Source organism: Phoxinus phoxinus, assembly GCF_949152265.1.
Source record: "Phoxinus phoxinus genome assembly, chromosome: 12".
NCBI classification, from domain to species: Eukaryota; Metazoa; Chordata; class Actinopteri; order Cypriniformes; family Leuciscidae; genus Phoxinus; species Phoxinus phoxinus.
This window is the reverse complement of record NC_136887.1, coordinates 3,454,376-3,468,214: the sequence shown is the minus strand read 5'-3', so window position 1 is coordinate 3,468,214 and position 13,839 is coordinate 3,454,376. Positions and strand designations below refer to the sequence as shown.

Below are 13,839 nucleotides of genomic sequence, written 5' to 3'. Positions count from 1 at the left end.
ATTTTACTTCCATAAACAACGCCCTTCACCCGTGACTTATTCACGATACAGTACTAGCCTCGAGTACCTTATTGCTTACATATAAACGGCTGCTTGTACGTTCATGTTTCTGAACTCGAGTTATAGGATAATATACATATGAACATATGAGGATTTCACTGGCAAGAAGATTTACTAAAATATGTCAATACTTTATCTTGTCTTACATATTGTAAACATGAATTTAAACATATAATAATTTTAATTTTTTATTTAATTTTAATTTTAATAACAATCATTTTTCTTTATCAACTATTACATGCACATATAAAAATTAGTACATATACACAAACCTCACAGCAACACAAACACAATTATTACACAATAATTTATCCAATTGGCTCTAATATGCAGAATCAGAAAACAGGAAAAAAGTGAGTATTCGCTTTATAGACCAAACCTGAGAAAACGGCACCATCTCGTAAAAAGAAAAAGATGCTTTTATTTTATTTTAAAGCCCTGCCAACAGACCAAAAGTCTATTAAAGGATAATTCCGGTATTTAACACCTTGAGTCTATATTGTAGTTTGTTTTGGATGAACAAGAGTGGTGGACAACATTTTTTTGACAATGGTTCCTCTCTCGAGTTTTTGACTATAAAAGAATTGGCCATGGACCCATTTAACATTGGAGTCAATGGGCATGTCCGAAAATGTCATTAAAACAGCCAATAATGTTCGTTTACAAAACTGTTAAACTCACCGAGTGATTAGTGATGTTAGTTGATGTTCCAGAAACAAAAAGTGTTGCGAAATACAGTTTCTGTCGTGTTTTATTCGTCATTTTGTAAAATCCCATTGAATTCTGTTGAAGGACTGAGTGCTCGTTAATATAAATGCGCTAACGGAAACGGAAAGGGGGCTGTTTACATTTGGTCGATGTCGTCTTTTTGCTCGCTTCCGTTTCTCATAAGGCTAGCGAGCAGAGCAACTGTGCTCCGGGAGAGTAAGCCAAATAAACAAACAAAACCTTGAAAATATTGAAAGACGTGACCACTGACCAGTGCAATATGAAGTTGAACTCGACTGTGACCGTGAGTGTCCCGCGAGACATAAACATCGGTTATCGCCATCAAGTGGTTGGGAGTGTGCTAACGCTTCAGATTCAAATATTGAGCGGAAGTTACACGGTTGTGAAGTGTCTGAAAAAATAGTTCCACTATAGCAAAATAAACGGATTGGAATCATATATTACGACGATATATTGTTTATAATCATCAATGAACATCACTAACCACTCGGTGAGTTTAACAGTTTTGTAAACGAACATTATTGGCTGTTTTAATGACATTTTCGGACATGCCCATTGACTCCAATGTTAAATGGGTCCATGGCCAATTCTATTATAGTCAAAAACTCGAGAGAGGAACCATTGTCAAAAAAATGTTGTCCACCACTCTTGTTCATCCAAAACAAACTATAGACTCAAGGTGTTAAATACCGGAATTATCTTTTAACAAAGACTGCATCATTTTATAGTTAAATGGCCCTGTGATAAAAAGAAATTGGCCGTTTTAATGGGTTTCAATGCGGACATTTGTGTCCTTAAGGTCCTGAGTGTAAATATGTTGTGTACCGAGTGATTTATGAAAGGAAATGCAGAAAGGAAATAAGAAAATTACAATAAAAATACACACTTCTGCCAAAATGTATGCAGTTGCATTAACACAGGAACAATGATTTTAAAAAAAACTGAGAGACAAACATGTCCTTAAGGAAACACAAGGGTTAATTTGGTTCTTAACTTTACAATGAAGTGATTGGTCAATGAGACACTATGATTACAGTGTTATTATTGAAGCATAATTTGCAGAACTGTATTAATCCAGAAGCAGAATCAGATTTAACTGTGATTTTCTGCTGTAATAAACAGTTTAACTGGTAAGATCCTCAGGGGGGAAGTTGTGCAGGCATTACATAAGAATGGAAAGACAGTTTCTGTAAAGGATGTCCTGAATGTGAACAGACAGTCTTTAGTTACAGGATCAGAGAATGACACTGTTCCTCCGTCATAGTCCAGCTGAACTCTCACACGCTGGAGCTTCTGTTTAACAGTAAAGACAGTGAGACGTTGCTCTGGGGATTGTGAGATGTATTTGCTGTCTATGTACCACACACACCAGACATTAGACTCAAAGAAAACACGTTCCTTCCTCTGGTTTGATGCTGTGGTTATTCCAAGAATCCAGCCTGTATTGTCTCCAACCTCCACATCCCAGCAGTGTGTTCCTGAGTTAAAGCCCTCAGATCCCAGGACACACGGATAACTGTCAATCCTCTCTGGATTATCAGGAAGTGTTTTATATACATCACTGTACGACACACTGGTCAGATCAGCAGAGAGTGTGAGACGAGGATATGCTGTGTTTGGATCCAGAGTCAACGGCGCTGCAGAGAGAATAACAGCAGATTAGAGGATGAGATATGATGTATTTAAATATAAATATAAAACATTTGGGTCCGAGTCCACCTTTGTCGAGTCCGAGTCGAGTCCAAGTCCTTAACAACCGAGTACAAGTCCAAGTCCGAGTCCAAAGAGGGTCGAGTCGGACTTGAGTCCGAGTCCTTAACATCCGAGTCCGAGTCGAGTCCGGCCGAGTCCACAAAGATTTAAATGATTTGAAATTGACCTTTCACAAAGACCCGCCCCTCTTGGTTACTGTTGCTACGTCCGACAAGCCATTCCTCTCTCACTCCACATGTTCTCGGTCGGAGCAAAGAGGACACTAACAATGTGCCAACAGACAAGACAGAGCAGGGTACTTTTGGTTTGAAATAAAGTCTCAGCTTTCAATTTTTTAAATTTTTATGAAATTCAAACGATAAATACTGTTTTGTGGTGCTTTAATGTGTAGGCCTCAGTTCAAGCAGCACGTGAACTGATAATCTCTTCTAGTTATAGCACAAATTTCTAAAAAAGAAATCAATACACACTATTTTTCAAGTTCAAGTCCACTGCCTTTAATCTACTAACTGATTTGGTTTGTTTGTCGAACAAAAATGGCGTGTATCTGCATTATAATTGGTCAGATCACCTGTCAATCAAATCCCGGCGAAAGGTCTCAACACTGAGCTCTTAAATTAATATTTTAAACCTTACAAAATGATTGCAATGTATAGTTACAGTCATACGTTTACCTATTGTACATCTTTTAGAATCTGCAAGGTAATGCTTAATAATGCAACACGATGCATTAAGAGCCAGGGGTAAACTTTTGAGCAAGATGATGATGTTTAAATTTTTCTTATTGTGTTGTACATGCTAATATCTTATTTAGCCTCTGAAGGGTTGGACTAAATTAATGAATGCATTTTTAAACAAATAAGACCAATTTACACCAATGATCCAGTTCAAAAGTTTACACCCCTTGGCTCTTAACGGATGCTTCCTTCTTGTGCATCACTAAATGTCTGCAGGGTTTGTAATAGTTGTGTATGAGTCAGTTGTCACCAGTGTGAAAGTATGGATCTTACAATCATAGTCACTGCTAGTAAGGAGTCAAATATGCAGAAGATGCTGGAAAAGCAAAGAATGTGCAGGAGCTGGATGATTTTTCCTCAACCATTAAAAAAAAAAAAAAGTTGTGGATCATTCAGGTAATGACACAGTATTAAAATCGAGCCTATGTAATTTGTCTTTATTTTGTGTTTGTATTTTATTTAGGCTATTAAACATCTGTTATGTGAAAAAGCTTTTTCAGGGCAGTAGGCTAAATAGAAACAATGTGTATGATCCGTCTTATTAAAAAACATAAAAATAACATTTTGGAGATTCTGCAAGGAGTATGTAAACTTATGACTAAAGTATAAATGCAACAAAAATGATAACATTATTAGACGCCAAAATGTTGCTATGGTTATCACGTTCTTATATTGCTATGTGTCAAATCATCGCAATTTCATGACTCAAAGGACAAAAATTAAGTGGATTCAATCCCAGATTTAAATGCAGTTATCACTATTTATAATTTACAGTGTGAACGTAACCACTGGTCCTCTAGAAGTATGAAAAACAAAACTATTTAGATTGTCAACAGCGCTCCCTTTAAGCCATCACTTACCGCGTTCGGCACTCTCCCTAAAACTCTCGTCATAAACACTGACTGAAGTTGTCTGCACTGCACAGTGAATATCTTATTTATATTGCGTCTAGAGAGACTTTGTTGTTTATGAGGGGATTTGCGAAAGGATAAAGCTCGTGCTGATTCTAAACATACATTTTGAGCGAATTATTCGCATGCAGACTCTAAAACGCCTCTGATTTGCCACTGTGTTTATGCACTTAACTGTGATTGGCTACAATGCTCAACGCTGAAACAACGTTGTTTCGTTTCGTTTTTTAATTAAAAAAAATTCACAAAATTTAGTTTTGTGTCATCCAGTGCCCGGACTCGACTGGACTCAGACATTTTTCCGAGTCTAAAATGTCCCGAGTCCGTGTCAAGTCCGAGTACAAATTCATTCGAGTGCGTGACAAGTCCGAGTCCATTCAAAATTGGACTCGAGACCGGACTCGAGTCCGAGTCCGAGTTCGAGTACCCCAACTCTAAACATTTTTCTTTTGTTGAAAGCGATCATAAATTATACTATCATAACATTGGTCTGTCAGTTACTGTCCGAACGGATTGAGGCTCCAGGTTTAATATCAGTATTCAACAAACACGATTGTATCCTAATATATAAACATAGATCATAAGGAATAGACTTCATTATGAGTTCGCTGTATGATCTGATGATTTTCTGAAATGCAGTTCAGATTCACTTAATTCAATTGATTATTAAATATATTTCTATCAAATGTGATGTTGTGTGTGTTTCTATCTGCACTGTCTTCTGCACTGGTGTCAGATCTGCTGAGACTCACTGTGTTGGACAGTTTCCAGCATCTTCTTCCCGACTCTGAACGGCAGGTTACCCAGATAACGCGACACAGGAATCAAAGCTCCAGAACTCATCCGTGGATCCGGCTGTGAGATCTGGACTCTGAGGAACATTCAGGAGTCAGAACTGCAGTGAGTTTGAGTTCAGATCCACTGAGAGAAGAGATACGAGCAGCTCACTTACCTTTCCATTGAGGCGTTAAAGTTCTGGAAAATATAGAGTTTAAAAACATTTTAATATCTTATCAAACACTCTCACCGTCAGTGAGTCTCTCTATACAAGTTGTTTTCTGCACAGAGAATGAAGCCAGATTGATTTGTCACCTTTAGAAACGAGACGTCGTTGTCTTTCATCATCTCCTCCATGTCTCTGAGTGTGTGTGAAAGAGCTGAGATGTGTGTGTTCATCTCCTCCAGCTTCTTCTTCATCCTCTGCTTCTTCTGCTCCTCTTCCTCCCTCAGTGCAGTGACTGCAGCTTCTTCTTCGTCTCTGAGAAACTGATGAAGCTTCTCAAACTCTTCTTTAATCTGACGCTCTGTGTGCTCAGCTTGAGCCTGAAATCACATCACATTCACTTCAGTGTGAACACACACTCCACTAATGTCAATAATCAATTCTGTGTGTGAATGTTGAGTATTTAACTCTTTATATCCTCACCGTGATGTGTTGAATTGTTTCATCACACTTCTTCTTCATTTCTTCTCCATGTTTGAGCTTGTTCTGTAGGGACGTCAGCGCTGTATTAAATTCCTCCTACAGGTTAAGATGAAAATCTGTGAAACTTATGCAGCTATAAGAGGTTTAAACAGTGTATGTTTGGATGTTTATATTGTTATATTATTTATATGTTGAATAGATCATTCCCAGTTAGCATTTGTGCCCGAAAATGGCAAGAGATGTATTTTTAATTATTAATATGGTAAGGATGAACATCAAGAAATCATGTTTTCACCAAACAAATGTGTGATTTTTTTTTTTTTTTTGCAATGGCCAATTTCGCAATTATTATATCCATGCAGTTGTATACTTTGTTTTGTCCTTTTCACAGCTAGGCCTTCAGTGTTGTCCAACCTGAATTAATAACTTTTAGTAAGCGCACAGACTCTATAATTGTTGTGAAATTGCTGTTTTTATTTTGCACCGGCAGTTATAGCGTTAATGCGGTGAGTTCGGGTAAGTTAGAGAGGAACGAGCGAGTGAGTTCGGCTTGTGCGTTAGTGTGCAGTGGCTCTTGCGTTCCGAGTCCGATTATAAGTTCAGAAACGGAGTATTATTGAACACACTGCTCACTAGTCTCGCGTAGTGACTGACGGCTGAAGGTCTGGAATTCATAGCAGCTAAGGGGGGAGTCCAAGATGGCGTCCTGCTAACTTAACTTTCGCCGAGCTCTGCTGACAAACTTTAATAACGGCATAAATATCATTCCTTAAAGTTACTTTTATGTAAAATCACCCACATATATTTTTTCTGCTCTCTCTGAAATTCGAAATATGAAGTCGACCGCTGACAAAAGGAAAGATGCGTCGCGTGTTTCGCAGCAATCTGACAAGATGGACTGTCACAACTATGTGTCTGTGGAAGAAACTCTGACCGGGGCCAGAACACCACTTCCAGATAGTCCAGCTAAACCTCCATCCAAGAAGGGCGCTCTCTAATCTGATTAACACTCGCTCTGACACCATAGAGAAAATGGTGAGTGAAAATGCCCTTAAAATCGAAGGTTTAAAAAAAACAGTGGACTTTGTATGTGCTGAACTAAACGACATCAAAGGCAAAGTCAGTCACGTTGAGACTAGATTGAACACTGAAGAGAAGAAGTTGGGATTCTGTGAACAACGTATCACTGACTTGGAAAGATACTCCCGTCGATGGAATCTACGTTTACACGGTGTCACTGAGAAGGAAAGAGAGGATGTAAGAGCAGAATCCATCCGTATCTGTGAAGCCACTTTCCCCGAGGGAGGAAGCAGCCTAGCTGGCACAATCGATACAGTTCACCGCATTGGAAGGAGGCTCCAGAATAGTTCGCGACCGCGATCAATCATCATTCAATTTTCTTTGCGAGTTACGAGAGACGGAGTGTGGAAGGCCGCGAGGACGTCGGAGTTTCTTCGTGCCAATAAACTTCGCTTCACTGAGGATCTCATCGCGACTGATCGAGAAAGAAGACAGCTGCTTTGGCCTGCTGTAGATAAGGCTCGAAAGGAGGGAAAGAAAGCTCACTTCATTGGAGGTCGTGCCTTTGTTGATGGATCTGAAATTTATCCACCTTAAGCATGGTAAACCACTTAAATTTTAGTGGGTGTAATATTTTATTTTAAGATAGCTCACAAATTTAATTGACTGAGTTTATGCCGAAGATTGGATTTACCAGACTCTAGTCAGCTAGCTACCGATGCACTTTTTTTCCCTTGAGGTTTCTACCACTGGTATTTTTGTTCTTTTATCTCTTGTTCTGTTCTTTTGAATGTCTATTTCAATTGTTTCTCTCAATGCCAGGGGGTTGCGTGATAATGTAAAGCGTAAAGCGTTGTTTTTGTATGCTAAGTCTTTCAAAACTGACTTTTGTTTTTTCCAGGAGTCTCACTCTGTTTCCAATGACATTACTTTTTGGAAAAACCAATGGGGCAATGAGGTTTGGATGGCTCATGGTTCAGAACATTCTGCTGGTGTTATGATAATGAAAAACCATTTTGCAGGTTCAGTGTTACATAGTTATATTGATCCTAAGGGACACTTTGTTATATTGGTAATTTGTATCAATAATATATTTGTTTTATTGGTAAACATTTATGGGTATAATACCTCTAGAGAAAATGACTTGTTACTTGAGGAGATAGGAGACAAAATTTTATTATGGTTTAATACATTTCCTGATGCTGTAATTTGTATTGGTGGAGATTTTAATATCACCCCTGATAACAATCTCGATAGATTTCCTCCCAGGCAGTCTACTTCTCCCAATTTAAAATTGAAAATTTTCATGGAAAAGTTGGATTTAGTTGATATTTGGAGGGAGAAGTTTCCAAATACTAAATCTTATACATGGGGTAACAAGAATCGCTCAAGACTTTCTCGTTTAGATTATTGGCTTGTACCATATTCTTTCAAAGATTATAATGTTTCGGTTAGTATTCTTCCCTCTCCCTTAACGGATCACCACACTATTCTCCTTTCTACTCCTCTATCCACAGGACACTCAAATATAAATTCTAGAGCCTCTTACTGGAAAATGAACTCATCTCTACTTAAGCATGATGAGTTGAAAAAAAGAATTTCCTTTTTGATTCGATACTACTGGGTGAAAGCTTCTTCTGAAAAAAATACTTTTAGACTAAATTGGGAATTGTTAAAATATGAAGTAGGAATATGTATTAGACATTTTAGCAGCAATTTGGCAAAACAGAGAAGGAATGAAGAGGAGAAGGTCATATCAAAGATCATAACACTTCAGAGCAAAATTCAGGAAAGCTTATCGGAAACCGTTCTAACAGAACTTGCAGAGCTCCAATCTAAATTAGACAATATTTATAAATACAAAGCTGAAGGCTCCTATGTTCGTTCAAGGAGGAAATGGCTAGAACAAGGTGAACAGAGCTCTGCTTATTTTTTTAGAATGGAAAAACACAACTCTAGGAATCTTTCTATTAGTTCGCTGCAAATTAATGGCGTTTTGACAGATAATTCGAAGGAAATTGCCTCTTTTTGCAGTGATTTTTATTCAAAGCTATATACATCTAATTACTGTAAGGACTCAGCCTCCCTTTTCTTTCAGTCATTAAATGAGGTTAAATCGATATCTAAAGATGAACAGCTTGACTGTGATAAAACTATAACTATCACTGAAATAATTGAGGGGATTGAGGGCCTTAAAAATAAATCTCCTGGAACCGATGGCCTAACGGCCGAGTTTTATAAAAGCTTTGCTGAAGAATTAGCACTGTTCCTGCTAGAGATGTTTTTGGAGAGTATTCAGTCAGAAACTTTGCCTTCTAGTTTAACACAAGGGCTTTTAACTCTGATACCTAAACCTAAGAAAGATACAACTTTAATAGATAATTGGCGGCCTATTTGTCTTCTTAATAACGATTATAAAATATTAGCCTGGGCTTTGGCTAAAAGACTTAAGTGTGTTCTGAGTTCAGTTATTGATGAGACACAATCAGGATTTATGCCAAAAAGACATATAGCAAACAATATCCGACTTGTTCTAGATTTATTAGACTATAGCGAATTAGTTGATGATGACAGTCTTATTCTTTTTGTAGATTTCTACAAAGCTTTTGACTCTCTTGAACACAAGTTTATTTTTCTAGCTCTCCAAAAGCTTGGGTTTGGTGATCCTTTCTGCAAGTTTATAAGAACTCTTTATAATAATGCCAACTGTTCCATCAACCTTAAATCGGGTACCTCGCCTAGATTTCAATTGTCAAGAGGAGTTCGTCAGGGTTGCCCTATATCCCCTTATTTATTTCTTGTGGCTGCACAACTTCTTTCCTCCTTTCTTCAGAGTAGTCATCTGCAAGGTATTACTATTACCAACAAACATATTCTTATTAGTCAGCTAGCTGACGACACTACCCTGTTCTTAAAAGATGAATTACAGATTCCGATTGCAATCCAACACATAACATTTTTCTCTAAAGCTTTACGGTATTCCAGTTAAGTCACATGTGACCTATCTGGGTATATCCATATGTAAGGATGATAAAGTTAGATGCAGACTGAACTTTGACCCAGTTGTTGGGAAAGCTAAAAGGAAATTCAATTCATGGTTACAGAGAGATTTATCTCTGAGAGGACGAACTCTTATTGCTAAAGCTGAGGGTATCTCAAGAATGACTTACCCTGCCCTCTCCTTATATGTGGATAAAGCTGCATGTGCAGATATTGATAGAATGCTATTTGATTTTCTGTGGAAGCATAAGAGGCATTACGTTAAAAAATCTGTCGTCATTAATAATTATGAATATGGTGGTCTAAACTTTCTAGATTTTACTTCTTTAAATAATACTTTCAAGATAAATTGGTTAAAACAGTACTTAACAAACCCTGATTCATTCTGGAATACTTTTCCCAGTCTTGTTTTTTCTAAGGTGGGAGGTCTCCCTTTCCTGTTGTTGTGTAACTACAACATCACCAAATTGCCCCTTAAATTGTCAAATTTTCATAAACAAGCGCTTTTGGCCTGGCACCTAATTTATAAACACAATTTTAGTCCTCACCGGTATTTTATTTGGAATAATTGTGATATTATTTATAAAAATAAGTCTTTATTTTTCCCAAACTGGTTTAATAATAATTTTATTTTGGTTTCTCAATTAATCAATAATGATAGATACTTGTATTCATATTCAGAGTTTTTGAATAAGTACAATATACCTGTCACTCCTCGAGAGTTCGCTATTGTAATGGATGCAATCCCTTATGGAGCAATAACTCTTCTCAGAGACTCGGCGAGATCCCATATTTCTTTGTCAGTAGCTCATCCTTTTGATACAATGATTGGAAATATTTGTTTTTTATCTAACTCTTCTAGTCGGAACAGAAGAATTAGACAGTTATTTCAAAATGAGATTGTTTCTCTCCCATACACCGTGTCGTACTGGAATGGCCAGTTTGTCAATATTCCATGGAAGAAAGTGTGGACTTTGTCTTCTAAATATTTAATAACCAATAAGGTCAAGGATGTCTCTTACAAATTACTTCATCTTTTTTATCCTGTGAAGCTTTACTTTAAAAAGATGTTTCCTGATATTGACACTTTATGTTCTTTTTGTGGTGCTGAGCAAGAATCTATTTCTCATCACTTCTGGGAATGTACATATACAAGTCTGTTCTGGAAGGATTTCTGTATCTTTGTTCGCACATTTTCATCACAGAGTTTTTCTTTGTTATACAAAGATGTTCTTTTTGGTCAGCACAACTTTGATAAAGAGGAAAAGGACCAATATTTTTTGATAAACCTATTTATTTTTCTAGCAAATTTTTTTTTACACAAATGTAAATTTCAGGGTGCTAAGCCCTATTTCTTTATTTTTTGTAAGGAACTTAAATCCTATCTGGACACCCTCAGTACATCCAGCAACTCCAAAGCCCTTAAAACTGTCTCACTGTGTCATTTGCATGATATTCTCCTGACTTTATAACTGTACTCTCAATTACATTTACCCCTGGTATTGATTCTGTATGTTCTTAGCAATGCAATAAAAAAAAAAAATAAAAAAAATAAAAATAAAAAAATTCATAGCAGCTTTCTTTGGCCAAGGCCCGCCCATAAGGCCGTTTGACCGACATGTCAAACAACCAATTACAGTTCGTTTCGTTCAGCGTCACGTTTCGGGGCGTGGAAATGTCCCCACAACAACAGACCGGCGTGCAACAAGTCAGTCAGCATAGAAAATCAAAGAAGGAGAAGAAAACAAGCAGTAAGTCATTGATCTGTTCGTGCACGTATAACAACAATGGCGTCTGCATTACCACAATATAACACAATACTGAATCGGCCAGCTGCGATGTCAGCGTCTGTTGTTTCATGTTTGCCGGCAAACGCGGCTGATATCCCCTTCGCAGTTAGGCACTTCACTTGATCTTCCATAATAGATAGGAGGGGACACACAACTAGTAAAATTGGATCTGCTGGGAATCCTTCTAAATGCTGACAACGGGTCGGCCAGGCTTGAAAAATAATACTCTTCCCAAATCCCGTCGGCAAACAGGCTAAAATATCTCTTTTTGTCTCCACTAAGTGCCTCAAACAAAACTCCTGGACATCTCTTGAAGAGTCTATGCCGTGAACCTCGCATACTTTTGAGGATCCTACGTTTAGCTGATCTTGATAAATGCTCATTGTCACTCATGTAAACACAACAGTTTTTCTTCCGCAATCACACGTCTGCGCTTTGTTTCCCGGCGGACCGAAAATAAACGCGACACTCGCGCCCCCCGGAAATCCGATAAAATTTAACCAATCAGATGACGACTTCGACATTCCTGAAGTGTTTCCAGTTAAGTGTACCATATGCATCAGACATTTAGCCAACGCTCCGTGGGCGTGACGTCTGAGGCTGAGACTAACTGCTCACCAGCCTGTGCATGTATATCTCACTCACTCCCGGTAACCACAGTATTATAAAACAAGGTGGCCCTCTAGTGGAGTCAATATGCAATTACACCACAAATGTATTTAACACTACACCACAGCAGAGAAGGCCTTGCCACTGATATTTGTGGTTGTGCAAATGCAAATACAGAAAGTGAAAGTATGTTAGTATCAATCACTTTTCGGTGTCTCAAATCACATATTATTATTGAAAATATTAATAACCCATGACATGTGCAGATGCTGTTACTTTTAAGATGATTTGAACATCAGAGGGTTTTCAGAAAATCATAGAGATTTAGTCTGAGTAAAAATAAATACTGATCTATTGTTTACACAAATAATACTGTTTCTATGTTTAGCACTGTATTTATGAAATGAGAGACATTAGTCTTACCTTGTGAGATGAAAGCACTTCACTGATGGGTCTGAATGTGTGGTTGGTGTGTTTCTCCGAGTCTCTGCACACTAAACACACAGGCTGTTTGTCCTCCAGACAGAAGAGTTTGAGTTTCTCACTGTGTAAACTGCAGATCTCCTCAGATCCTGATGAACGTTTCTCATTTCTCTCCTTCAGGAACGACTCACACAAGTTTTTTAACGCTAGATTAACTGGAGGATCTTCTCTTGAGGATCTTCTCCTGCAGAGAGGACACTCCTGAGTTTCCTTAGTTTTCCAGAACTGTTGTAGACACTCTTTACAGAAACTGTGACTACAGGACAGAAAAACAGGAACCTTGAAGATGTCACAGCAAACAGGACAAATATAATCATCTTCAGCTGCTGAAGCCATTTTCACCGCTTGAGTCTCGCAAACTAAACTTTACTCTCACTTTCTGAACGACGGTTTTCAAAAATGAATCACAATGAGAATCAAAAATCTGCTGTCTGTCCAGAAATGAACTTCACAAAAATCCTTCTGTAAAGTTTTTCTCTTTGTTCTCCATCGATTGCTTATTCTTTATTGCTTTTGTTGAGACAAAGTCGGTGTGACAGAAAGGAAAAATAACAAGTCAGTCTCTTCCTGGTTAGTGTTGTAAGAGGGAGGAGTTTATGATCAGCTTTGGGTGTGTACAGTTCAGTTCAAGATTATTGTCATATGCATATTAGTACAGAGTACCACAGCAATGAAATACAATGTGCCATGGCACTCTCTCAACACTAGTCAATAAATAACAATTATAATAACATTAAAACATCCAAGCACAGTAAGCACACTAAGCTCAAACCTCAACCCTCCTTCCTGTTGTACTACTATCATTCAGTATCCACTCATTATTACTTTATGATCAGCTTTGGGTGTGTACAAACAGGAACGTCAGGATTTCTTCAGGTAAAATGTATTCAAAATGGACCTGCATTGAAGTGTTAAAATTTAATGCTGTAAAATATTGCATAAAACACAAATGAACAATTAAAATACATAACTATTAATTATAAAAGACCTCAAAATGATTATACTTTTTATTTATTGCTCTTTATTTTTCAAAGAGTTTCTCCAGGGTCTGTCATGATCAAATCAAATCAAATTTTATTTATGTAGCGCATAAACAACATAACAGTAGTTGGCCATTGTGCTGTACAACAGAATAAATATCTAAAAACAAAACAAAAAAGAGCACAGAGCAATTATAAATGGAGTTTACATCAGAAAATTCTACATTAATTTTCTGTTATGATCAAATCTTTGTCAGTGTAATGGGCAGGAATAAAGATCTGAGTGACTTTGATAAGGGCCATCGCAGCAGGTAAAGCTAGCGCCCGCGGTCTCTCAGCCCCGCCCAGCGGCTGAAGTCCGTCACCGCTCTCGCTCAGCCA

The 13,839-nt window shown here is 37.7% G+C and overlaps 1 protein-coding gene across 1 annotated transcript; it reads right to left on the bottom strand.

Annotated features, from left to right (window-relative positions):
• Positions 1-235: 235 nt before the first annotated feature.
• LOC307007813 (zinc-binding protein A33-like) lies at positions 236-13,061 on the bottom strand. The gene is made up of 7 exons (XM_079630184.1): positions 12,419-13,061; positions 5,577-5,672; positions 5,243-5,473; positions 5,103-5,125; positions 4,903-5,021; positions 1,497-2,426; positions 236-547 (listed from the first exon to the last, which is right to left on the bottom strand). The coding sequence occupies exons 1-6, from the start codon at positions 12,812-12,814 to the stop codon at positions 1,882-1,884; spliced, it is 1,410 nt and encodes a 469-aa protein (XP_079486310.1). The 5' UTR covers positions 12,815-13,061; the 3' UTR covers positions 236-547; positions 1,497-1,881.
• Positions 13,062-13,839: the final 778 nt, after the last annotated feature.

Excerpts from the sequence above, each read along its gene's own strand:
- LOC307007813 (XM_079630184.1), bottom strand. The coding sequence starts at position 12,814 with ATGGCTTCAGCAGCTGAAGATGATTATATTTGTCCTGTTTGCTGTGAC. Across the intron at positions 5,474-5,576 it reads AAACAATTCAACACATCACG|GCTCAAGCTGAGCACACAGA; the intron begins GTGAGGATATAA and ends ATGTGATTTCAG. Across the intron at positions 5,126-5,242 it reads ACGACGTCTCGTTTCTAAAG|AACTTTAACGCCTCAATGGA; the intron begins GTGACAAATCAA and ends TATATTTTCCAG.